Source organism: Pieris napi, chromosome 13 (assembly GCF_905475465.1).
Source record: "Pieris napi chromosome 13, ilPieNapi1.2, whole genome shotgun sequence".
Classification (NCBI taxonomy): domain Eukaryota; kingdom Metazoa; phylum Arthropoda; class Insecta; order Lepidoptera; family Pieridae; genus Pieris; species Pieris napi.
This window is the reverse complement of record NC_062246.1, coordinates 323,787-350,395: the sequence shown is the minus strand read 5'-3', so window position 1 is coordinate 350,395 and position 26,609 is coordinate 323,787. Positions and strand designations below refer to the sequence as shown.

The following is a 26,609-nucleotide window of genomic DNA, read 5'->3' as shown; positions in this document are numbered from 1 at the left end:
ACAGTTTTGTCATAATCAAGTTGATTATCGTCGCTGTAGAACGATAACCTCGGTATGTCCAGAGAACTAAACATTACAGGAAACGAAAAAATATTCATTTCGTCAATGTTCGCTAAAATATTATAATGTGTTTTTGTCCATATTTTAAGACGGTAAAAAGGACTTATTTATTAATAACATAAATAAGTTCTTACTTCATGATTATACCAGCTAAACGACATAAGTCTAAGAATAAAAAATAAATGTTTTTTTGACACACGATGTTATCATTCTACAGTGACGTTATGACTTATGACAAAATGTGTCAAAGAAGCAGATCTTTCTGTCAAATTGTATTGTACATATTTGTATACTTTTGGCATGATAGTGCATGGATGTTAACTAATTTTACACTCAATTTTTATAATTTTTCATTCTTTATTTGTTGCATTGAATTGAACTCTTTTCGATTCGATTGCATCAGATAGTGTTTTATTTGATGTTTTATTTTTGTGTGTTTTAATACGGCGATCCAGCTTGGAGCTAGTTGACTTTTTAATTAGTGATCTGTAGTTTCTATTCTAGTCGTAGTGGTATCGTAGTGACGGCATTAAAACCTTTACTTTGATGTCGTGTCTTAATTCGAAATTGCTTTTATTTTCTCTTAATTTACGCGACCTGCGCCTAAATAAACGAATGGAGGTAAATTAAAATGTGGGAGACGTGGGACAGTAGGTAGTTTTAAAAGCAAAGCCCATAGCTCCAAGCGGTCGCTAACGCGTGGCACGTACAGGGTGCTCCGGCGGAACAGAGGCAGCTCGACGAGGCCATGGTCTTCCTCCGCGAGCACAACGATGTCGGGGTATGTATACAATCTCTCCGACTGTGTAAATACGCACTCTGCGAGCTTGACTCATTAGTATATATCAGGAATAAAGTAGGTCCCATAGTGGACCCTGAAGGATACTTATTGATTTGATGATGTTCGTTCATAATTATGTTCAAACTATTGCTATTTTAATTCTGTGACGAGACATTTGTAGATACGGAACATTTGTTTCGCGTGAGACAAAAGCGTCGTAAGCAGTGCATGATTGGTCGTGGCGATGACCTTAGTTGTGGCATGGAGTTGCTTCGTTGTTATTTGCGCTACGTATTAATACATTTTTATGTAATTTGCATCAGGTTAATTAAACAGAAATGTTGGTTTTCTATCAAAATGAACGGAACGTGGATTACTTCTTCGGTATTTGGATTAACGAGACGTTATTTTGATAGGGCGCCCGAATGGAAGAGAGACTGGACGACGCCATCAACGTGCTACGGAATCACGCGGAGGCGCCCGATATGTATCCACAGGATGTTCACACACACCAGCCGCCGCAGGGTAAGCCGCTGCACCTGTAATATACGAGCTGAAGCTTTTTAATTTGAAAATACATTTTAGGAACTGACGAAAGAATTTTCAAAGCGATAGGAATACCCAGAGAGCACTTTTCCCGTGTGGTCTATTTGATTTTCATCTATTCATAAATATTATATCCGTTTATAGCTTCGTCCTGATTTAATTTGGTATACTCACGTGGTTCTCCAATCTTTTCTTAATATGTAAGGATTTCTCTCTTTGCAGCGAGTCGGCTCGGCGGCCTGGCGCATCTTCAGCCGGAGCCCGTCAAAATGGAGCGACATCTCTTGCCCAATACGAGTGAGTAGTTCTTCTCATTCATCGTCGAACCAATATAGTATAAATATTTTTTCCTTCGAAGATTAAGTTTATTTATTAAAAAAAAAAAAATATATGTAATGGTGGAACACAAGTTAGTATTATGACAGATCGATCAGTTAGTGCGTCGACTGGACTCGGAAATTTAGAGTTACTGTGAATTTCTCTATTGCCTCGTACTCGTGAACGGGTGCAACTTGTGGTGTTTGGTCGGACTTGAATTCGTGTATGCGGTGATGTTAGTTATTTTGAATATGTATTTGCGTGTTGTTCTAACGAGAATGTAAGTGCGTGCTCCTATTTCACCATGCCTACTGCTGATAGAGGACAACTCTTTGTATTTAATTTATGTTATTATTATTAATTACTTAAAATGTCTTGTGGAACATGGTTTAATGGTTGCAGCTCCTTACAAACATTGTGTAAAACAAAAAAACTTGGCGATTAAAAAGAGTGGCGGAGAGTTTATTGCCAATTCTTCTCTTCCGTTCGACGCCCTCGGTTTGAGAACTGGCAGTAAAATTAGAAGCATTTCACACGTATTTTTCTTTTTGACGTTCATAAGTGTACATCGTGTCACCTATATGAATAAATGATTTTGAATTTGTCTTTATATCCGTGAGTAATGAGTAATAAGAACAATAATGATTCCAGAAAAGCGCAAAGAGCCGCCGGATTCGGGTCTGGACTCGAAGCCGTCGTCCTCGGGGTCGGCCGACGCCCTCGGCAAGGCGCCCAACAACAAGCGATCGAGGAGATAGTGAGTTGACATTTAGTTTGATTTCGTGAATTTGCAAAATTCTTTTCTCATGAATATATATAACGTGTGACTTTCCGCGTCCGTACTGACATAAACCGCACAGTTTGTCCGTCAGCTGCTCGTCGGCGGACGAGGACGATCTGGACCCTGACGCGAAGGCGGCGCGCGAGAGAGAGAGGCGCCAGGCCAACAACGTCCGAGAGAGGTGCCGTCCTTTTCACTAGCTTTACTCGCTTAAACATTGATTTTCATGGTAACAATTGAAATACAGTGGAATCTCGATAACTCAAATGCCGAGGGGAATGCAAAAAAATCGACTTAACGAGAACTTCGAGATACATATGATTAAACTGTTGAAATTTCGACTTCAGTTAGATTTCGATTTGTAGAGTCGAATTTGAACAATTCAACTTAAGTTTTGTAGTGTATATTACATATTAATTTAGTAAATTGAACACTAAAAACATTTATGAATGTATTCATTCAATGCAATACAAATCAATAACAATACATTAGAATGCCCCGTCTCACTTGGAGTATTCCAAGTGAGACGTCATTATATTTTACTAACTACGAATTACAGTCTCTGTTTTGAAATTCGAGTTGTAGAGTATCAATATGTATTATCAATACTTCGTAGGGTATACCTATATAACATTTTGTTCGAGTTACAAAGTCTAAATAATTCGAGATACCGCGTGTGTATGAGTTCAGCGGAAGGGAATGCCAATTTTTTTCGACTTACTGAAGATTTCGACTTAACGAGGTTCGAGTTATCGAGATTCCCCTGTATATGTTTTATATGGATTTACACTATGATATACCAACATTCTTTCACCACTAATAACTTTTCTTATTAACTTACAGAATAGCTTTACTGTTCTCTTCCATTTTTATTTAAAACGAAGACTCGTTTTGAAGCAAAATTAATTTGTGTATTCTTGTTAATTTTGTTGTTTCATCGGAACTAATATTAATTTTCTTCATAACTTGTATTAGTAATCCTACACGTTGATGCTTAAAACGAGTGTGTCCTTTTATTGGTATATCTCAGTTTTTGTGTTGTTATGCGATCGATCCATGTTCCATCTCATATCAACTTAACGGAAGCAGCTTATTTTACAGTTTTAAGCTGTTTCTGACTTTATATCTACTTGTACTAACCAGAACCGTTCTCAGTTTCAGCTTCTTCATTCTAACAAGAGTTTGGGTCACAGTGTTTATTGTAATGTTTATGTTTTAATCTTAATTTCTATGAACACGGTCGTTTTGCATACAAATATACATTTAGATAAATTGTGGGTGCTAACATTCATCTCATCGGCTAACGAGTGCTGCAAGTGTTTGGAACGGCAAGTTTATTTTGTCCCTAGGTGGTCGGCTGATCTCTCTCGCGCGCTGTCTTCGGCTCGAAGGTAATTTGAGGCAAATTGTATCTTCCCCGCAGAAGTATTTACTGTTCTGACATTTTAATAGTTCGTAGTCATAAAAATCTAATTAATTTTGGTTATTTTTACTATTTATACTATTTATTTGGACCAGCAACATTGATTTAATAAAGATACGACATTTATTCTTTGACAAATACGAATGCATCGCGGTAGCTCTTAAATATATAGCAATAAGGTATATATTTGCACGATAGTTGCTCGTCAGCCGATGAAGGCGATGATGAATTGGATCCACAGGCGAAGGCCCTGCGGGAGAAGGAGAGGCGGCAGGCCAACAACGCGAGAGAGAGGTAGGTCCAGTCTCAGATCTTTCAGCAGAAACGTACCGATGTGTTCTATTAGCCCCACTGTGACCCAAAGATTAAGTTAATGCAGAAGTGTCTCTATAAACAATACAAATCATTATTGAAATTAACATGTTATATTGAGTGGGGCTCGACCACATTCGCCTCTGTTGAGTCTCTAGGTCTTAGCCTGAATACTACGTGGAATCGAGTAGTTATATACATTTTTTGTATAAAAATGTTTGTAGCGCTCCGGGGCCGTATTTACGAAGCCATCTTAATGCTTCCGCTAAGGCCTGGGACTCCCGTGTTCAATTTAGATAAGCGATTGTGAATAATGCCAATAAATCGATGAATGCAAACAGGATACGAATAAGGGACATAAACGAGGCGCTGAAGGAGCTGGGCAGGATGTGCATGACGCACCTGAAGAGCGACAAGCCCCAGACGAAGCTCGGCATCCTCAACATGGCCGTCGAAGTCATCATGACGCTCGAACAGCAAGTCAGAGGTCGGTGTCATTTTTTTACCTCGATTTCACTCACTTTAGACACACAAACGAATTGCTTAGATTTTTGCCAATCTAATTTCGCTCTAAATCATATTTTATTAAATTTTGTTTTCCTTTTTATTGTTCCTATATTTATTATTTCTTAACTACGAGTCACAATACACGTGTGTGCGTCTGTCCCACAGAGCGCAACCTGAACCCGAAGGCCGCCTGCCTGAAGAGGCGCGAGGAGGAGAAGGCGGAGGACGCTCCCAAGCTGCTCGCCGCGCCCTTGCACCACTACCAGCACATGCCGGTATGCGCCGGGCCCGTTTAGACGTTTCTAGAAGCCCGTTAGCGAACGAAAATATTAATGATCGTCTTTCTCAATCTCCAGGGCATGGGCCAGGTGTCGGGTCAGCCGCCGTCGGGGCCGCCGCAGCAATAACGAATCGGCTCCGACGCGCACGCACACACGCACGCACACGTACACTAACACGCACACGCGCGGCCGCCCCGCCTCTAGCCGGCACTGGGAGGCGCCTCCGGGCCCTTTGCGGTTAATGTTGTCCGAAGTCATCCCGCTTCGTTCGTTTTTGTCTGACCGAAGCCGTGTCACAGAAATAGCTGGCTCTTCTTATTCTCTTTCTCTTCAGCTCTTCGTTCGTTTCTTTTCTGATTATTAATTATTTTTGTAAAATTCGTTTCGTGTGTTTCCATGTTTGTTTCCACGTGAAACGTCCGCGCTCACAGACATTCCAATCAGACGGAAACAATAATCGCAAAGAGCACGCTCAGCGTCAGACACGCGCTAACCCACGGTCACTCGGGTCGATTCGAGATCGTCCGTCCGGTGTGCCAGTGCGCGAGTGATTAATTGGACTCTAATTAGGATTTAAGTGTGTATATTACCTAGGCCTAGGGAATAGTTTTATATCCTGAACCATCGAGATGGAATTTTTTTAAACGCCCGAAGACGAGAGGAAGCGTAAAAATTGTAAAATAATATTAGATATATGTAGAAATAATAATAAATATATAAGAAAAAGATATTTTAATTACGATTTTAAATAATTTCGCTGCCATAAGCGTAGTCTAAGGTCCGGAGTCCGTTTTCGTGGCGACACCGCTCCGCCGTCCCCCCCGTCTCTCTTTGCGTTTACGTCCCCGATTTTAAGCTCGACAATAACTCCCCGAAGGTGGACTCTGGACATTTTTATTAGAATTTTCTTTTAAGACGAGATCGAGGGTGACTCGTTCGGAGACGGCGTCGTCTGTCGGCCTGGTCTTCCCTATTTCCTCCCGGGGGAGATGGGGAAGACCGCGCGCTAATCGTTGGCTGCTAACTTAAGTGACGTACTTAAGTTTTTTTTTTAACTCCAGTGATTTTTTTTACGATTTTACCCCGTATACAGGTTTTTTTACGCGTTTGCGTATTTTTTATTTATATTCGGTAGCTATTGTTTTGATTTGGATAGCGTACTTATGTTTTCAAATCTCGATTGTGAATTTATTTTTGATGTAAATCGGACGCATGAAAAATGTAATTTTGCTCGACGAATCCGTGTAAGAATCAAATGTAATGTTGCGTTTTGTATCGAAAGATCGATTGTTCGGCGACACTCGACAGTTGTAAATACGAGGAAGCTCAATTTTGTCGGTCCGTTTCGCTGTCGCTCTCCCACACGGTTGACTACGATTCGTACCAAATTAGTAGTTCGCTACGCGTGAGGTACGAATTCGGTAGTTATCCTCGATTCCCCGCCCTAAAACTTGTATTATATAGAGATAAGTTAAACCGCCATTTTGGTGAAACCGAGGGTTCGATCAAAATGGCCGACTCGGATGATTGATTATTGGAAAGTTCAAAATATTTTTTTAGTATTTCTTAGCGTTTAAGTCACTTTATGACCGCTGTCTAGCTTAGTTGACTTCTTCCATTTAGCGTTAATTTTAAGTTTTTTTTTTATTATTAATTTTGTTGTCCGTAGGGTCTACGCGAAATCGAGGTGAAGCGCAAAACGTCGCGTCTCGCTCTGATAATCTAATCTACGATGGTAAAAAGGAGACGGCACGATTTTGCGTTTGACGTCGATTTCGTCCAAAATACCAGTAATTTATTGGAATATGCTCAGGTTAAGAGGCACTGGAGTTGTTTTCCTTCTGTTCTGTTACAAATCCTGGCGATTGTGTAATCGAGGCTGCTCTTTGTTATCGCCTCGCGTAGACGTCCCCCTCCCACTGTTCAAATGAATATAAATACAAGAAAGCTCTTATTATAAAAGGAATAATTATAATTAAATATAAATGTGCCATTCATTTTGCTAAAAGTGTGTTTTATTTACTCCTATGTGTCGATCGCTCGAAAAACCTCTCACAAATAAAACGCGTTTGAACTAACAATACCATTTATTGGGTTATACAGGTTTACATTCAGCAACAATAATATTTCTCTAATTATGTTATAAGTGATCAAAAACTCGACGAGTTGGGTATATAGCAACTATACTAAATATTTCAACACTCAACATATATTCACCAAAATTACCAACGACCGCTGAATAAATTTATTTTTATGGAATTATGAAGAGATGCGCTTAATGTTGTTCGTCGCTACTAGATGGCGTTAGGTGCACCATGCCGTTTTATCAACGACTCTTCAATTTAAATTTTGACTAGTGTTTTATGTAATAGAATCTGTCCGAAAAGTAGTTTATAAATATCTCGAAGACTTGAAGAGAAGAAGTTGTCAAAAAATAGTCCCTTAATTCCAAAGTAGCGCGTCGTAGGTAATTTTGACATTTACGAACAAGGAAGACAACATTATGCTATATTGACATTGAAAATATATTCGCCGCTAACAGTGATAGGGGCTTATTCTAAACATTACCGTATTCATCATTAACACCTAGATTTTTAAGAATTAGGACAAGCAGAAGCATTTTGAATGCATTGTTTCTAAAATATGTCAATTCCAAAAAAGTAAATTCTATCTATAAGCTGTTTGAATTTTAGAAAAAAATAACTAGGTACAATCGAAAAACCGGTCCTTCAAAAAACTGATCTAAAACTAACGCATTCTACATATTTACATTTATCATTTTATAATTTGACACACAGTATATAATCTCCACATATCTTGTTCCAAATTTATTACAAATATGGGAAGCCCAAGATTTCCTATTCTACATTTTCTATTGTCATCGTCACATCGTCAGTAATATACACTTAAATTACACTTATTTTATGCTAATGAAGTTAAATATTTTAAGTCTAAAACTTAAAAATAAATACAACATATTTGAAAGAAATGTTTTAGAAAAAAGTTTTATAAAAGTTACGACAATTACTAAATATATTAACGAGAGTATACAAAAATATACATAGAATAGAATTGAAGAACTGTTTAAAAATCGTCTAATATAATTTACAGAATACTTTGATTTCCTTACTTGACAAATACTTAATTGGCAAAACGGGAGATATGTTCCATATATCTGCTTACTATATTAGTAATTAGATAATCCGATTAAGATTACCACACCTACATTTTTATTATTAATTATTTAAAAAACTCAGCTCACCAGAACCATGATATTTTAAACGGACTTTATTAACTAACCTTGCTGTCCTTTCTTCCTTTCATTTACTAACCCAAGTAATATAATTAAATTTATTCACTATAATTTTTACTGAATCTCAGCGTTTTTGTCAATTTACCCTTTTGGTCTAAAATTGGGGTAATACACTTATCGGTTTCTATTTCTGTACCAAATTGATCCAAAAAGTTCCAGTTAATCCGACTAGATGGCATTAGTAGCGCCGTAGCGCGGCTTCCATTATGTGCTACGGTCTTCGTCTTAAGCTACGGATAGTCGCATTTCATGAATGTCCAAAAGAGCAGTTTTTAAATAGCTAAGTATTTATTTAATTATATATAGTTATTAAATATTAATTCATATTATTTCAAATTTCTAGATATACTTTCATTGTCAATACAACAGAATAGATAAACATTTAATAGACGGTACAATTTCATACATTTAAATTCTTTTAAATAGAAGACTTCAAAGCAATCGTTGCATTGAGAAATCTACAACTACTGTAATATATTTCACACCTAGATCTTTGGAACATTAATTATAATTTAAACAGCGTATAATTACATTTTTACAGCTAAATAAACTTTAGTAACCATGTTTCTAACTTGCAACAGATTTCTTGCAACGGCTTTAGTAAGTTATTAAAATTAAATCACAGACTTAGTAAAATAATCTCATTGTTTTTAAAAATGTTGTTTATCACTAACCAAAGATAAAATATAAACGTATTAACAATCATAAAAAGATATAACTACATTTCTTACTACGTTCATGACCTGAGTTTTAAAATAGTAAAAAAACTAAAAGGCCAAAGAACTTGCTCATACGTTTTGGTTAAATTTAATCCACGATTATATCGTGACCAAGTCGGTCCATTTCAGAGAGAAGGAAGTCGACGTCCTTCTCAGTGACTGCGGCGGAAGAGATGATGTTCCTGAAGAAGTTGGGACGGCGATCGTCTGGTTGATATCCCACCATGATGGTGCCAGCTTGCATCATACGCCCCTTCAGCTTGGCGCATACCTACAGTGTAGCCAAATGAAGAAAGTGCTTAGAAAACTTTTTAACAAAGTAAGAATACTTTTTAAGTATGTCCTCGTGTAAGTGAATCAGATATTTAAAATGATTACCTTTCCAAGTTTTATTTCCTTTTGTTGGTCATGAGGGATACCTCGCAGCTGCTTTGGCAGGTACCAGAAGCTAACGTTAACCATTTCCGGTTCCAAAATGAGGTGGAACTTGTCACTCTGCTCCCTGATCCTCCGAACCATGTACTCGGATAACTCCATCAGACGGTCCATTAGCCGTTCAAAACCGGATGTTCCCTTTGTAATAAAAAATAATACTTCTTATATTACACATCAATAAATTTGCTAGAAATACAGCATAAATTAAGAAATAAAGTAGTCTATATTAATATATAGAACTAACGAAGATTAAACCTGGTCTTTAGTACCTGTGTTGTTAAAATCTAATAAATGCAGGAAACATCGCTAGATAATATTACCTGGCATTTCTTTTTCTCGCAAAAAATTACTTTGCGAGTATATAACGTTGTAACTATTAGTCAACTGTAAGGCTTTTTATGAAAATAACAAATATCATTGTGTCCCTGTTACAAAGTATTGTATATCAATACATACAATGGTTATTGGGTAAAAACAATCTCCTATAAATACGTCAGAACAAAAATATGTGATATATATCATTATAGTGTACCTTTCCCCTCCACTGCAGCCACAGCTTGAAGATGTCGTTGTGGCGTCCACACTGAATGACCTTATCGCCGGTGTCGAAACGCGGATCGTAGATCTTGTCGGTCATGAACAGGTATTCAGCGGACATTGCATTGCAGCTTAGCAGGATGCCCTGAGTATGCGATAATGGACGAATTACGAATTATAATTTATACTCTAAATTTTAAGCCTATGATACACCTCTTTTAAGACACTTCAACATCTGGGATTAATGTAGCTGTCATTAGTTAGTTTTTTTAAGTAAAAGTAGTGTAATAAAAATGTTTAATACTTGAATAGATAACATTAGGAATCTCCCCCACATGCTATCAGCCACATAAACTATAAGTTGAATAGCATGAAAATGACATCAACAGCCAACAATATAGAGGAACCTTTATGCAATAAATTCAGTTTGCACTCAATAATGAACCATATCCCCTTGTTATAAAGAATATATATAGCTTTACCATTTTCAAACAAAAATTGCTATGAGATTTCGTAGGTCGAACGCAAGTTTCGTCAAAGGAAATTAAAACTTGATAGTGTCAGGTTTTGGAGGCTATGAATTGCGATAATTTTTTCAATTTAAAGCCTTATTACGAACGAAATACCAGCGATTTACGTGTAACCGCGTCGTGTTAAAGTTTTACAAAACAATATGAATTGAATTGCCATGACCATAAGACTGGATTTCCTTTGTATTTTGGAAAGAAAGGGTCTGCAATTGGCAACATATGTTTCCAAGTGTCGACAGACGAATTTAATTAAAAGTAGCACGTGACGGGTTAGTGTTGTCGATATTAGTTGCAGATAACAGTGTCGAAGGTTTTGACAGGTCTCTATTCAAAAGTATTGAGGATTATAAAAAATAAGACGATGGAATTTCAATTGTTTGATTGACATTATAATGTATTTACATCAATTGTAATTTACAAAATAAAATATAATTTATAAAAAAAAAAATCGTGGCGCAACAACAACAACCTTACAACCTTCTTAGGTCTGGGCCTCAGATTTCTGTAGCTGTTTTATAATAATTTATTTGTCAATCTAATAGGGAAGTAGGTAATCAGCCTCCTGTGCCTGACACACGCCGAGTCTAAGGCAAGGGTTCCTCATAATGTTTTCTTTCACTGTTCGAGCGAATGTTAAGTGCGCACATAGAAAAAAGTCCTTTGGTACAGCTACTAGGCCAACACTCTGCTCACTCAAACAAAATTTATGATTAACTTTAAATCGCAATAAAATTTTCCTCTCATATGGACTTTATATCCACTATTCATTTAGGTCTGAATTATAATTTTTAATGTATCGATATTGAACAAATCACATCACTAGACCGAAAAGTGATGGCGAAGGGCGTGGCTTAGAATATATTATGAAGCCGTATTGGGTTGACATGAGAAATAGCGCGGAAAATGCTCCATCATGTCAATTTTATTAGATACTCTTTTAAAAGATACTGCTACTGGATTCTCTTTACTAGATCAATTAAATTCTAAGTTGTTTAATTCAATAATAATAAACTGTGGTGACGTTTTACATACGTTTGCGTTTGCATGGTTTCAGATCACTCAGCGCTGAATTCCAAATATCAGTCGAAATCGTACTTTCTTTAAATTCTTTATAAGCCGTGTAAACAAAGGAAATCATTATTGTTATTTAATCTTAGGTAGCTCCTGTACATATATTAATGACATATCTGCAAAATATAGTACTGAGAAGATAGTTTATTTTTAAAGAACTTTCTTTCTAGCTATTCTTTATAGTAATTTTTTAAAATAAATTATTCATAGACGGACAATAAATGTCACTTAACCCTTAGTTTAAACAGATGAACGTTAGTGAATATTAATATGTTGGTTTTGCTTATCATATCATAACAGGCATAACCCGTTGGCGTATCGCTAAAAACGATAGTATTTTTAAAAGCTAGTTAGCTTAATATATAATAAACCTTTAGCTTTTGCTAAATACTAGTAAACACTTAAAAATAGTAGTCTTTAACTGATTTAATTAATAAAAATTAAAAAAAAATCACTATTAGAATTATTTATTGTGAAAGAAAGCAAAAGTACTTGCCTCATACTTGAAATGCACGGTAGAGCATTGTAAGAGTGTTCCCATCAGCTTATGAGGATTCCATGTCACTGAGTCAGCTCTGTGAATAAAAATTATATTTTTGAATTTTACTATGATATTGCTAAGTTCTTATCGAGAAAAAGTTACTTTACTGCTAACATTGTTTTTTATTACAAATAATTTTAAGAGAGACCACAATATATTCTCATAAGTACTATAAAACATTAAAATAAAGAAAACAAAATTTAAATACACCTTTATTGTTCAATTGCAAACCTAAAATACAAATAACTTACTTGCGTTGCTATAACCTAACTTATAAAATAACAATAATAATATTTTCGTAGAACAACTATTTGCATCCCGTAGCTTTTTCGTAGCCCTATCGTAGCGATATCGTAGAACTTACTTATATGGTTTAACGTTTCTTACTAGGCATGTGGTATTAGAACTTATTAAGCCTATATAATTTTAGTAGTTATGAAAGTTAATATAAGCACTAACTGCTTTATAATACATTACTTAATAAGACGAATTAGTATTGTGGAACCTAAATTCGCCTTTAGGCACTTGGGTGTATAATAAAATTTCCATTTAAGTGTAAACTGCTTAGTGTGAAAGTGTCAGAGTGAATGTATCTAATATTGACACAGTTGCAGCGGCGCACGGTTTACTCTTAATCCCTACTTACGTCGGAGACCCTCATGCCTGGACCGCGTGTTACACCGCTGAGCTACCAAGATATCTTGGTTCAATTTAAATTATGGCTCTTTATGAAGTTTCCAAGATGAAATTTGATGCTATCTAGGAGGATGCTACTGTTCTATAAATGTCTACTACCAACGTTTTATTTTTTTTGTAAATAATCACTGCAGAATTGGATCTGCTATCCATTGATAGCTTAGATAATTTAATAACATTATTTTAATCCTGTTAAGTATATTAGGATTTTTAAAGGTTATTTATATTTAAACTAAAATTGTAATTGAATATCCGACTTTTAGAGGATAAAATATTACGTGTTGGTGTAAGTGTAGGCGGAACAGCGTTTGATAAATGGGCTGGAGTGTTTTGGAACGCACTTTGTTTTTTACTGGAGGGAGCTTTAATTGATTGCGGAGCTTCTGGCTCTGGCTTTTATAATTTTGGATACTCTATATTTAAATAAACCTTTAGACGAATTGATCTCAGACATTCGTTCACATATTGGAACACGTGAGACTAATAAAAAATTTGCTGATGTACAGTACGTACATATGTATTTTACAGCATATATATATCTGAAGATGTAGCTTTTTCATTGGCCATATCTTATCGTAACAAGATAATTAAATTACTACCATTTTAACTACATCCGCGAAACAACAATTCTGTAATTTATATTTAGAATAAAGTCACTATTTATAGACTTTATTCACTAAGTGATCTTTCTTATCTATTCAAAGTTAAAAAATTCAAAAGTCATTTATTCGTCTAGGTACAATTTGTACACTTATGCATGTAAGTTTACGCCATCTCACTATTTTATAGCGGCATTAGTGCCCACACATTGTTATCATCTATGTCTTCATGAACGGTGTAATATCCTTTTCTTATTAGGGTTTCCTTTATATAAAGTTTAAACTTATGTAGCGGAAGTTTGGTTACATGATCTGGAATTTTGTTATATATCTGAGTACGCCTTAAATGAGTGAGCAGTTTTATGAAGTCTGAAAGCTGGAAAAGCAAGTCTACGTATATTCCTACTACTTGTGTTTAAATTGTGACAGTCACTGCGATTTAGAAATATATTTATGTTTTTATAAACGTACATATAATATTACAGGCGCGGGCTAGGATTGTTTGTTACATGAGCCTTTAAGGACAAGAGAGAAAATCCAGGAATCAAAGAGTATTAATTGTGGCAGCATTAGTTGCCATCAATCATTGCTGAGGCCTAAATGCGGCGGGCGTGTGCGGCGAGCCGAGTGACGCTGAACACGTAATTAATACTGCCGATAGGGAAATTTCTCTTCTGGAATATGAAAGGGAAGCTTGGGCGGAATTTTGGTAAATGTTTACCTACACTTTGGGCATTTTCATTCTTGTAATATTCAATAAATGTGTTCGGCTGGTTTTGTATTTTGCCTTCGGAAAACACACTCATTTTGGTTTCGATATTATCGTATCAAACCTTACGAAATAGTTAATAATAAAAGTATACATGTAGATAAAAAGTTGTCATAATATATCCATGATATATGTAATCCTAAAAACTAAAAATAAATAAATCCATGAATACCTTTCTGTCATATATTAATGTTTCAAAGTCTTATTATAAAATGATTATGTATGGTACATTACCTTTCGATGCCAGTGAGTCGTGGATGCCGATACTTTTTGGAGAAGAGAAGACCGCCACCCCAGGCCGCCTTAATGCGAAATATAAAGTAAGTTAATCATTACGTATAGATGATGTTCATTGTTAAACTTATATAATTCATTGTACTTTGATTCATCACAGGCTAAAATGTATTAATATTTAAAAAAAATATAAAAAATCAGTAGCACTACAACCTTTTTAGGTCAGGGCCTCAGATATCTGTATCATCATCATATGTCAATCTTATAGGCAAGTAGGTGATCTACCTCCTGTGCCTAATATAAGCCGTCGACTTTTTGGGTCTAAGGCAAGCCGGTTTCCTTACGATTGTTTCCTTGTTTAATTCAATGTTAAATGCGCACATAGAAAGTCAATTGATGCACAGCCGGTGATCGAACCTATGACCTCAGGGATGCGAGTCACACACTGAAGCCACTAGGCCAACGCTGCTCTATATTTATACAGGGTGGCCAAAAAGTCGTGGATCAAACGCAAATAGGGGATAGATGAGGTCATCAGCGGCAAAAAATTGTTCTACGGGAGGTCTCTAAGGTCAACCCCTGCAGAGTTATGATTTATTTTGCGTTTTATAAGAAAATTGACTTTTTTTTACTAATTCTTATTAAAATTCGATAAAATCTACATCCTGTATCTTTTTCATAATATACACTAGATTGGTACTGATGAGTTCTTGTTTACCACAAACTATTTATAGTTGTTTATTGAGTGTATTGAAGATAATATTAAGTTATACGATATAATTTTTTTTCAAATCAAAACTTTTTGTTTACTTCGGACCCCACTGTGAAAAAAAATTACTCTACCGAAAAGTGACCCTGTATTACAAGTTTTGGCGCATTTAATATGGATTCTGAAAAGGTATTACACATGGCCATGAGTTGCTCTAATATCTTTCTAGGACGAAAAAACAACAACGATTCGGACTTATGATAGATTATTTACCTACCTGTGACCAGTACTGTGTGAATCGGACTAGATTCAAAAAATTGGACAGATGGCTGGAGGGTTACGTAGGAATTTGATTAGACGGTGCAGATTAAGTATTATGGTCAGAGTCAGGAATTTTGAGCATATTTTATTGTAAAATATTTTGTTTCCTACAAACAACCATTGAGAAATAATTGTTTTAATACAATTATTATTTCACAATCGTTGTTTGTAATTCTTCCTAGAAAGATATTAGAGCGACTCATGGCCACGTGTAATACCTTTTCAGAATCCCTATTACATTCGCCAAAACTTGTAGTACAGGGACACTTTTCGGTGGAGTAATTTTTTTTCACAGTGGGGTCCAAAGTAAAGAAAAATTTATGATTTGAAAAAATGTTATATCGTATCACTTAATATTATCTTGACTACACTCAATAAACAACTATAAATAGTTTGTCTAACGCAAGAACTCATCAGTACCAATCTAGTGAATATTATGAGAAAGATACAGGATGTAGATATTTTCGAATTTTAAGAAGAATTAGTAAAAAAAGTCAATTTTCATATAAAAACCAAAATAAATCATAACTCTGCAGGGGGTGACCTTAGAGACCTCCCGTAGAACAATTTTTTGCCGCTGATGACCTCATCTATCCCCTATTTGCGTTTGATCCACGACTTTTTGGCCACCCTGTATATAACTTTGGAATTTTATATAACGTAGTTTCTATATACATCATCGAAAGTATATACTATAATGGTTTATGCACACAATTATGTTGTAAGTATATTTCTTGTATTCAAATAAACAATATCTTACATCAACGTGCATCCACATGTCGTATTTCTGGCAAATGTCAGCGATGTCTGTGAGAGGGTCGAAGGCACCCAGCACTGTGGTGCCGGAGGTCGCGTTCACGAAGAATGGTACCTGTTCCAAGAAGCTTATATTTTAGAGCAAATACAACAAAATATGCTTACTTTTATTTATGTTACAAAATCTGCAATTAACTACTGAGTTCAGATTTTATTTTACTTGTTTTGTCTGGACAGAGTTAATTTGCTGGTAAATGTAAATTGAAATTTCAGTATTAAATTGATGTTAGTAAGGATTTAGTTTCTTAAATTAATACAATGCTGAATAACTTATTTACAGATATAATACAATAGTATGTTACAATTTTTGTTTATTTATTTATATAAAGTAAATAAAATGGAACGTTGGAACATAAATCAGTCACAATTTTTCCGTCCACCGAAGCGTCGACATTCATTACAATAATATTATAATTATTGGTTTACAATGTTAATGTGATAGGCACAAGGCGACAGCAGGAAGTGCCCATGCCAAGTATACAGGTACTGTTTATATATAATTAGGTATTACGTATTAAATATTTTTTGCTGATTTTTCCTTTCATTATTATATATTTGAAGAATATTTTCATTTTATTTTTTGTATTCCATCTGTTGCTATATGTTTAGTTTAATTGTGTGTAATTTATGTTAGGAATAGGTAATGATAAATAAAGGTTTTCTGTCTTTACTCACATGTCCTTGATCGCGATGTTTTCTCACAAGTCTTTCAAGTTCAGACGCTATCATGCGGCCGTGTTCGTCGGACGGAACGCAGATGCAGTAGTCCGTGCCTAAACCGCCCACAGACGCACAGGACTTCACCGAGTAGTGGCACTGATGAAAAAGTAAATTTTGCATTTTTTGTTACTCATTCATTAGTAATATAATCGGTGACATGAATCCAGGCCAGGCCAGGTAAAAGTTTAATACTTTTAAATACTCAAAAACTCAAAACATAATGAAAATAAAAGGCAAATGTTTCTGATATAAATATAAATATGATATACCTAAAAAACGACTTTACCTGATCGCTAGTAAACATGACTAGTTGTCCGGGAATGCTGGACAGTCCCTTCTCTTTGTATTGAGGAAACTTGTGGTGACGGGCCGCTAAAAATGCGTACAGGTTGGACACGGAGCCACCTAAGACAGTAATTATTTTTATATTATATATTTTGTTCAAGCATTTAGTTGCAACGTCAAATATATAACTGTTTCTGTACCTGGAGCGAGAATAGAGTCGCCGGACTTCCAGCCGATCATGCTCCTCATTTTCTCGAGGACCACGTTTTCCATGAGAATGAAAATAGGTGCAATCTCGTAAGTGAACATGTTGGTATTGGCGGCGGCCGTCAGCCACTCTCCAGCGAGGGAGATTATGTCCAGGCCACATGACAGCTGGTTGAAGAAGTGTGGGTGTCCTAAAAACAAATTTCATTGACATAACATTTTTTATTTAGAATTAAAACCAAGACTGTAGCTTGTAACATATACTGCAGATATAGCTTTATATGTATATGATGTAGTGAAGTTTAATAAATATATAAATAATAACATCCAAGATAAAAGGGTTAAATGTATTTGTTAACTGACTAACGAAGTATTTACTAAATATTCGTAGTAGAGTTAGCTAGCTATATCTATAACAATAGTAAAGATTGGATATACCCCACGACTTTACCCGTGGTTTTAAAGAGCAAATGAGTAGCTACTAGCTAATACGTGATCAGACAGTCATAATGTTAATTTATCAGAAAATGCCGAGGTTTTGCCATCATTGCCCTTTTTGACCTAGAGGTCTTTTTTTGTGAATCTTACTAAGTTATAAGCACTTTGATCACTGCCATCAGTTTAACATCTAAAAATACATCTCAGCTCACACAAACCGGAAATCGCGGCGCCCGGATGTGTACCGGATGCAATAGCACGCTACGTTAAACGGATAGATGATATCGGTCACACTATTTCCGAAAAAGAGAAATGAGGCATTGTTTTCTTTAAACGATACATTTTGATAACATATACAGAAGACTTACTATCTCATTACAACACTGACAAAATAAAATAAAAATAGCCTGTATTCGAGTACTACATTATCAGGATTACATTAAGTCCATGTTTAACATGACCTCTGACGGACTGAAAGCCTCCTCCAAATTCTTCCACTTGTCTCTCATTCTCGCTACTATTTTCCAATCCCGCTACCCCTTTTATTCCATCATCCCAGGTTTCTAGTAACCGTCCTCTCTTTTTTCTTCTCAGTTAGCCATTCCAAATACCCATTCCATCACATACGCTGGTAATGTGACCGGCCCAATTCCACTTTAACTTTTTAAAATCTGTTACCACGTCTGTTATTGTCAGAGCGACAATAGTGTGACCGAAATGTAGATTTTGGAAAATGGTATTTTCTTAGTAAGTGCCCCTCAATTTACGACAATATGGTTAAAATGATATTCAAATGATGTTCAAACATCAACAATACGCTAATTTTGAATCCCACTGATTTCGATTTCATTTTGTTTGTCAACCCCCATCTGCGGCGCGTGATAAACCGCCCCACGGGACGACCGGGGTTCATACGACCCTTTGCACTTTTTATCATAAGCTAGTTATGGCGCGCGGCGTTACTTAATATCCGGCAGATAGTGCCTCGTTTAGATTGGAAGATTACTTTTATTGAAAAAGCTATCATAATTTTACGTTTCATTCGCCTTTGCGAAAAAACTAGGATTTTCATTTATACATCTCATTCGTGAAAAATGAAAGTGTTTATATATAAGTATGTATATAATATGCAAAAAATTATATGTAAGGTTAACACACTACACCTTTCAATCTGAAATATTAACTAATAATACATGTAACTAAAATAAATTGTTCAGTTTTTTATGGATAATAGAAACCAGTATTATCTTTTTGATAAAGGTCAATCAATAGTTGTATATACGTGAATCCGATAGTTGATAGATTTCAAGAAGAACATTAATTTTAGATACTCCAAATATATCCAAACATTTAGTTTATCTATGAAGTGTCATTCGGGAGAAAGAGGTCTCTACCTCAAGGATTTACAGACTACATTCCTTTAAACGATCCCTCCAAGGGCTGCCAGAGTAAAAATAATATTAATACATCACTAGGAATTTAATATAAGCCCCTCGAAATCCAGATGGGGCCAGAATTAATTCTTGTGCAGTCAGGTGCGGTGTAATTCTGGCTTAATCTGTATTTCAGAGGGCAGCACTCACGATGCTATTTGCCCAAATTACTTGCATGATTTGTTTATACAGCTCGCTTTGGAGGGTGAGGAACCTTTTATTGTTTTAATTACAATTATATAATTAGTATTATTTATTGATAGTAAATTAAAGTTTTAAGATAATCGTTTTTTATTGTAAGGACTAAAAAGATCCACAAATTTTTGACGCTAGTGTAATATTCACGGGTAATATTATAATCATTTTATGAAATAAGTACATGAATAATTCCAGAAAATCTTGTTAAACATGTATAAATAATATTTTGAAACTGATACTGAAACATTCTGACTCTCAGGGTAACTTGAGGGCTTCTATCAACTTCGACAAACCCTATTTTTCTGTCATTTTTTCAACTACAGCCTATTGATAATGTCATCACCACAGATTATAAATAATGGACAGATAAAACATCGGAGCGGCAAGCACCCTCAAACATGAAGCCTACTTATCTCTCCTTGCAAACCCCCAAGAGTCCAAACTGTGTATACAGTCAACCAAAAATAATAGTTACGACTTCTTAAGCCACGCAAAACTATTGTCCATAAATAAAGTTGATACATTTTTTTTACATAAAATATGATTTCGTAATTTAATATAGGTAAATTTACTGCCCACTACTAAACGTTGTTGTTATGGTAATTCAAAACCATTGAAAGGGTTTTTTTAATTAAGTTTTAAGTTTTTGAAAACAGAAGGTATTTTTCTATACAAACAAAAAGTATACAGTTAGCTAAGGGAAAATGGTGGTACGCAGCTAAGGGGTGACTTTGAGGTTATAATTTCCCCGCGGCACGTGCTCCTCAAAGTGACAACTGACAGCAATCAGTCGTCATTGTGGCCGCGATCCGTTTTTGTTTGCTTTCCTAACAATAGATTTATTTGTATTGGATTAAAGGGTTTGCACTGCATATTTAACAAAACAAAGAATTTTTCCAAAAATTAATATTGAGTCAAAAATTTGTGAATGTTTTTACACCTTTTAATTTACTACCGAAAATGCTAATTATATAATTATCATTAAAATAATAAAAGGTTCCTTACCCTCCAAATCGAGCTGTATTAACAATTGCATATAATTTAAATTGAGCATAGGTCAAAAGTAAATAACAAATTATTCGAGATCACACACTTTAAAATGTATTTCATCGGAATAAATGCAAGCTGTTAAGGTCGCGGAACTTTGGAACTGTGTTAGTTTTTTAATGTAATAAATTATCATTTGATAACATCAAAAACCCGTTTTAAGATAATAAAATGATAATTTCCAGTTAAGGGGTCAATTGAATTCTTCAATTTGAAGAAAAAAATATTGACTTATCCGATGAACACGACCAATATCATTCCGCTAAAACCTAATCTTTTCACAGTGATGATGATGTTAAAATTATGTCATATACATATATATTATATCTATAAAAATCACCTACACGCGTCTACCCGACAATCTCAAGAAATAGGTTGGTAAATTTTTTAGTGCGTATTGAAAATTGGGTAATATAAAATCTCCACAACAATGCGAGAGACGCTGTTATCTGCACACAATGGCTTGAAACGATCCATAATCCTGATCTGTGTGGGACAGGGGATCTATCAACTATAGAATGCAGATAGGTAACTGTGATTTTGATTTTCACTGGACTAAAGTATTGCACTTTTACTTGAAACTGGCATAAAGTTAAAAGTATTGCCATAATATAAAAAAAAAAAGTATTGCACTGTACGATATCACAGAAAGCATTGTTAACAAGAAAGCGTGATTGAAAAAACATATAATATAAATCATATAAATCAATACTAATGATACATATAAATCATTAATATATTATGTATATGGTTAAAAAATAAAAATCCAACGCCTTTTTATTTTTACCTAAGCGTTTGTTTGACACATAAAATATTCTTAAAATGACTTGAAAATGACTTGTTTGTTAGTGAAATTAAACGTGGTGATGTACTTACAAACTTATGGATTTATATTCAGTCTCAAAATACCCATAAATCATAGCTACCAAACATTTCCATAATCCAATGATTTGCGTAATATAAGGGCACTTTAGCCACTAAATCAGGTGGCTTTTACAGCGGCTTAGCCATTGTTTTTATTTGAGGGGCACCCCGTGAGCCCCGGCACACGCCGATAATTAATTAGCCAACTTTGCTATTAATTGATAAGTTTATATGTCCCTCGCTACAGACACTGAGAACGCAAGGACTTTATTCTTAATGTAATCTAAAAAACGGCTAAGCTTCAAGAAATTCATGAGTTTTAATCAATTTCACTTTAAAACGTGATTCTGATTCCATACGGCATTCTTTAACAACTTATCAATATTATTGCAAGCTGATAAACTTCTGTCAACGAGATCTTTTGAATTTTAGAAGTAACACAAGAAGTTAAGAAGGTAATAGTGTATTTAACGTGTTGGATGGATTATTATTCCAATCTCCTAATCCTTATAGAAAAAACTTTAAAACATAAAGAACATTGAAGAGTTCTTCTACAAAAGAACCCATGCGTCCCTTGCATTGTCAAATCATTTGCTTCGTCGAGCGAATACGGGGTGCGGGTGTCTGGCGTTTGATGAGTTTTAAAAGCACGAACGATGTCGGAGCTGCTTAATGGTACTCTAGATATCTATACGATGGAATCTTAGAACATAGAACACTACACTTTGGAGGATAACGCAGTATGTTTATTATATGGAGACTGTAACTTGGAGGATGTACTTTGTTTTTGGAGACTTTATATATGTGTACGGCACTTGAAACATATAACAATACATACGTTTAAATTCATACATTAATTTCGAAACAATACCAAACAAAATATCCATTAATCGGTCTGTTGGATCATGTGTAATGTTAATAAATTTTCCTAAATCGTTTTATAATTAGTGAAAAAAAGGTTTTCGAAAAAAATCTTTCTTATACAAGATAAAACTCTCTTATTCTCGCAATAAAACATGTTGAGGCAGACACTAAATCGCATTTGATGGACACATTGAGCCCCTACATCGGGCGACCCTCTAGCAAACAATTCAATTAAATGTACAAATGTATCGGAATGATTGCCCCGACTTGCTCCTGTTGCAGCCACGCGAAATGATTCCAAGATTACGAGAGGATGCTTTAACTCAAATATATTTCTATACCGAAATAAGAACAGTCCTAAAGTCCTTTATAACGCGATTGTTCACGTTAGTATATCGATTCAAGGGCTTTCTTTGGCTAATTCGAACAGTATGAATCTATAACATAGCCTAACATATAACCAAGAAATTGCTTTGGCCGCGCTAATGTCGAAAACATTTTCATGTGAGTACCTACTGTATTTTATAAACAAATAATACTGCAGCGGTCAAGAGTGCTTTCAACTCCTGGTCTAAAGCACTAGATCAACACTGCTAGAGATAACAGTAATCTTAACAATACATTGTCTTCTTACTTAAGGGTATTAACCCCTATAAGAATTTGGAATAAATTTATTTTTAGAAAAAATCTCTAACTTTGATTTTGTTTCCGATGGAGTAGAGACCCTACAGGTACAAGTGCACAGGTGCTAATAATAAAAGATTTAAGTTGGCGCCTGACAGACAGTACCAGAGACCCCAGAGCTGGTGCTTTCATTGCTTAACGAGGCCAGCATTAAGGTACCAAACCACAGAAACCAAGCTTTTTATATTTATTTTGGTTTTCTGTTCATACATTTTTAAATAATTATTATTATTATGTAAGCTAAGATTGTAAATAATCTAATTAGCTCTTATCTATTGTATTTACAAATAAATAAAGAATATATTTTTTAGAAATAAATGAAGACTTACCAGTTTTGACTTGATGCTTCAGGGTGATCTTGCAGTCTTCCAGCAGTTGCTTGAGAGGCAGTGGATTTTCCGGCAGTTGTAGATCCACCATCTTTTGCATCTCCTCCGGCATTTTGAATTCCAGGATCTGGTTGAGCGAAATATTAATGCTTAATTGTCAGTGAAGAATTCTACAGTAAAGTAATCTGCGATCATACATCTGCAAATCATAGGCTTCCAATTCTATCCCACGTAACGTAAGAAGAATTCAATGCTATACCTTTTCGTTCCTGTCATTAACTTGCTGTATGTAATCGAGAAGTACGTCCACCACTCGCGCTAAGAACTCTCGTGTCTGTGGGCTGGCGTCTTCGCGATACGGAAGGATCGCTGGAACAATAGTTTCATGATATTGAAAGTTCTAATCATATGATTAAGAAAAAGTACTGCTGATCCAATTAGGATAATGTAGGTATTTTGTATTTTATTTTAACTATAAATAAAAAACAATCCAGTGGCTCTTATGAGGTCGGGGCCTAAGATTTCTGTATCTGTTTCATGATCATTTGTCAATCTAAGAGGCAAGGAGGTGATCAGCCTCCTGTGCCTGACACACGACTGTTTGGGTCTAATGCAAGCCGGTTCCCTCACGATGTTTTCCTTCACCGTTTGAGCGAATATAAAATGCGCAGATAGAAATACAATCCATTGATGCACAGCCGGAGTTCGAACCTACTCAGGGATGAGAGTCGCCTGCTGAAGCCACTAGGCCAACACTGCTCTTTTAACTATCAGAGGGGAAAGTCAGGTTTTCTGTTATGATCTAGATAACAAATTTCAAAGGTAACGACTTTTTAGTGGGGTTTACCAAACATTAAAGCGTGTAGAAATCCAATATTTAATGGTAATTATTTAATTTAAGGAATCCTACAGTTAACTCCATTGACATCAGAAATCCGAACAATATTTTTCTAGTCGTATATCTAAAATTTTCTTTGCATGCAAATTTGAAAAAAGCGCATTGTGTTCCGGAACAATACGTTTTTCAACCCGGCACTGTTCGCTGGGTCGAATGGCCCCTTGTGATTAAAAAGTCACTGCTTTTAATATCCACCCTATGTCCAGGAATGTGTAGGCTGGGGTAAGCGTAAATTATGTGTTTTTATGGTCACATTTTTGATATACTATATCAGCTATCCTACATACTCGTATTTAATTGTATAATCGCCTAATTGTATTTGGCACTATGCTGTGTAGGCATTCACTAAATTTTATTTAAAAATATTACCATCATATACCGTGATTGGTTTTGCCAAAGGGATGTATTTATATGATAATTAATAGATACTTTTTGTTGGTTTACATAACCTACAAATCCGGATAAATCAGAAAATTATTGTCACCAACGCTCACGCCATCGTTAGTTTTATTCACAAGTCTTTAATAATTCTTATGTTCCCTTTTAGATTACAATTAAACATATGCATTTCTTGAAAGGGCTTTTATGAAGAAAAACTCTTCTCCATGGAAAGTTACATTAGGTACGGTACAATATGTGTTATGTGCATCTGAAGCAATAACAAATAAAAATTTACCTAGTTTAGGTAAGCGGGTGACTCTCAAAGCTATCGGTATGCAGTCGAAACCCATACCAATGCAATTAATACGTGCGGAGAAAGAAAAACCTATTTTGAGTTTTCTCTTCTTCTGAGTCGTATTCTACATTGCTGCAGGTCGTGACACTGTAAGGCGCCTGTGCCCTGCTAGTGATATCTCCACTTTGTTCGGGTTCTTTTAGCGGTCCATGGTATGCAAAGCATCTTTCTCCAACACCACATCTCCAGTGAATCAATCCTTTTCCTGTCTTGCGCTAGAATCGGCCATCATTGAATTTAGCTACCACAGCTTTTAAATATGAGTTACCTGACTGTGTGTAGTAGCAAAATTTCATAAAACAAGGCTTTTTCTTAATAACTCTTTAAAGTTTAAACATCTTTATATTCACTTTCCCACAGTTAGCATATTCATACATTAACACTGAGTACAACAAAATTCACTTCACACAATCCTAAGTGTAACCCTCTTACTCCATAAGGGGTCTTGCGGCCCTCGGAATAATCCTCGCGTAATACTATCACTCGGCTGTCAAACACACGCCGTGCACGCTGCCCGAATGCCAATGAGAACTTTGTAAGAAATTAACCGGTATTGTGATTTTTGGATATGATTGAATTTGTCAAATTGCTGTATTGTGACTTGGTTTGGATTACAACACTCAGGGATGTTCATTGTTCAGGGTATATCAAATTAGCGCAATTTTTATATATATTTATGTTGCCATGTTATATAGATTGTTGAGCAGTGTTGGCCTAGTGGCTTCAGCGTGCAACTCTCTTACCTGAGGTCGTAGGTTCGATCCCCGGCTATGCACCAATGGACTTTCTTTCTATATGCGCATTTAACATTTGCTCGAACGGTGAAGGAAAACATCGTGAAGATTCCTATCGTGTGTCAGGCACTGGAGACTGAGGCGCTCTGTGCCATATTTTTCGTCTATCGAGCAACCCACGCTTTTTCACAATAATACCGGTATTTTTTGTTCATTACCATTTTCATCCTAAATTAGGAATTATTTTTCACTTTTTATTTTGATGTGCTTTAAAAGCGTGTGTTCTAGTTTTTAAAACTATTATTTATTATGTTATATAGATTAACTTATTGAAATTTTTCGTAGTTAGTAGTTTCGTATTATCTCTTGTGCCTATTTCTATTCTGTATTAAGGCCCCACTTAGTAGAATTTCGAGATAGTCGAAGAAGCGGTAGCAGGAAAAAAACCATAGCTGACTATGGCTGTGGCTTTCTTTCTCTTCTTTCTTTCTTTTCTTAGAAAAAGTTGGAGGAGGCTTTTACCGGTGAAGGAGTTCCGATCGACGATACTGAAGGTAGCTAGGATATAGGATAGCAAGATAAAAATATATCATTTTCGTCGAATTAAGATAAATATTGTATCAACAGATTTAATTAATGTAACTGAAACTCGAACTCGTCGCATCAATAACGTACAAAGCATAAGACATACTGTTTGTTAAAATACCGACTCATAACAAATAGTTATGCTTAGATACCCAAAGTATTTCTGGAATTTCACTCACAGCCCTCGAGCGGTCGATTAGGCTCGCTTACGAAACAGCTGCGCTTAGGGTTAGCAAAATATATTCGGAATTTTAATTAAATTCTCTGAATAGTTTTTTAAATCATATA

The 26,609-nt window shown here is 35.4% G+C and overlaps 2 protein-coding genes across 15 annotated transcripts in view; one reads left to right on the top strand and one right to left on the bottom strand.

Moving 5' to 3' along the window:
* Window positions 1–7,017, top strand: part of LOC125055187 (protein daughterless) — a 63,096-nt gene extending 56,079 nt beyond the window's left edge. For 6 of the 9 annotated variants that reach the window (XM_047657508.1, XM_047657507.1, XM_047657500.1 and 3 more), the window contains 8 exons: window positions 773–841; window positions 1,258–1,366; window positions 1,610–1,684; window positions 2,357–2,462; window positions 2,566–2,667; window positions 4,563–4,708; window positions 4,894–5,003; window positions 5,085–7,017. In XM_047657508.1, coding sequence (XP_047513464.1) covers window positions 773–841; window positions 1,258–1,366; window positions 1,610–1,684; window positions 2,357–2,462; window positions 2,566–2,667; window positions 4,563–4,708; window positions 4,894–5,003; window positions 5,085–5,135 — 768 coding nt within the window. In that variant the 3' untranslated portion in view covers window positions 5,136–7,017. Of the gene's footprint in view, window positions 1–772; window positions 842–1,257; window positions 1,367–1,609; window positions 1,685–2,356; window positions 2,463–2,565; window positions 2,668–4,107; window positions 4,204–4,562; window positions 4,709–4,893; window positions 5,004–5,084 lie in introns of all 9 variants that reach the window. The other 3 variants (XM_047657504.1, XM_047657505.1, XM_047657506.1) reach the window with 3 other exon arrangements.
* Window positions 7,018–7,077: 60 nt separating this feature from the next.
* Window positions 7,078–26,609, bottom strand: part of LOC125055189 (glutamate decarboxylase) — a 35,056-nt gene continuing 15,524 nt past the window's right edge. For all 6 annotated transcript variants that reach the window (XM_047657509.1, XM_047657512.1, XM_047657510.1 and 3 more), the window contains 11 exons: window positions 23,628–23,737; window positions 23,369–23,495; window positions 17,505–17,702; window positions 17,306–17,424; window positions 16,975–17,115; window positions 16,244–16,354; window positions 14,454–14,521; window positions 12,111–12,189; window positions 10,009–10,158; window positions 9,420–9,614; window positions 7,078–9,312 (listed from right to left, as the gene is read on the bottom strand). In XM_047657509.1, coding sequence (XP_047513465.1) covers window positions 9,130–9,312; window positions 9,420–9,614; window positions 10,009–10,158; window positions 12,111–12,189; window positions 14,454–14,521; window positions 16,244–16,354; window positions 16,975–17,115; window positions 17,306–17,424; window positions 17,505–17,702; window positions 23,369–23,495; window positions 23,628–23,737 — 1,481 coding nt within the window. In that variant the 3' untranslated portion in view covers window positions 7,078–9,129. The remainder of the gene's footprint in view (window positions 9,313–9,419; window positions 9,615–10,008; window positions 10,159–12,110; window positions 12,190–14,453; window positions 14,522–16,243; window positions 16,355–16,974; window positions 17,116–17,305; window positions 17,425–17,504; window positions 17,703–23,368; window positions 23,496–23,627; window positions 23,738–26,609) is intronic.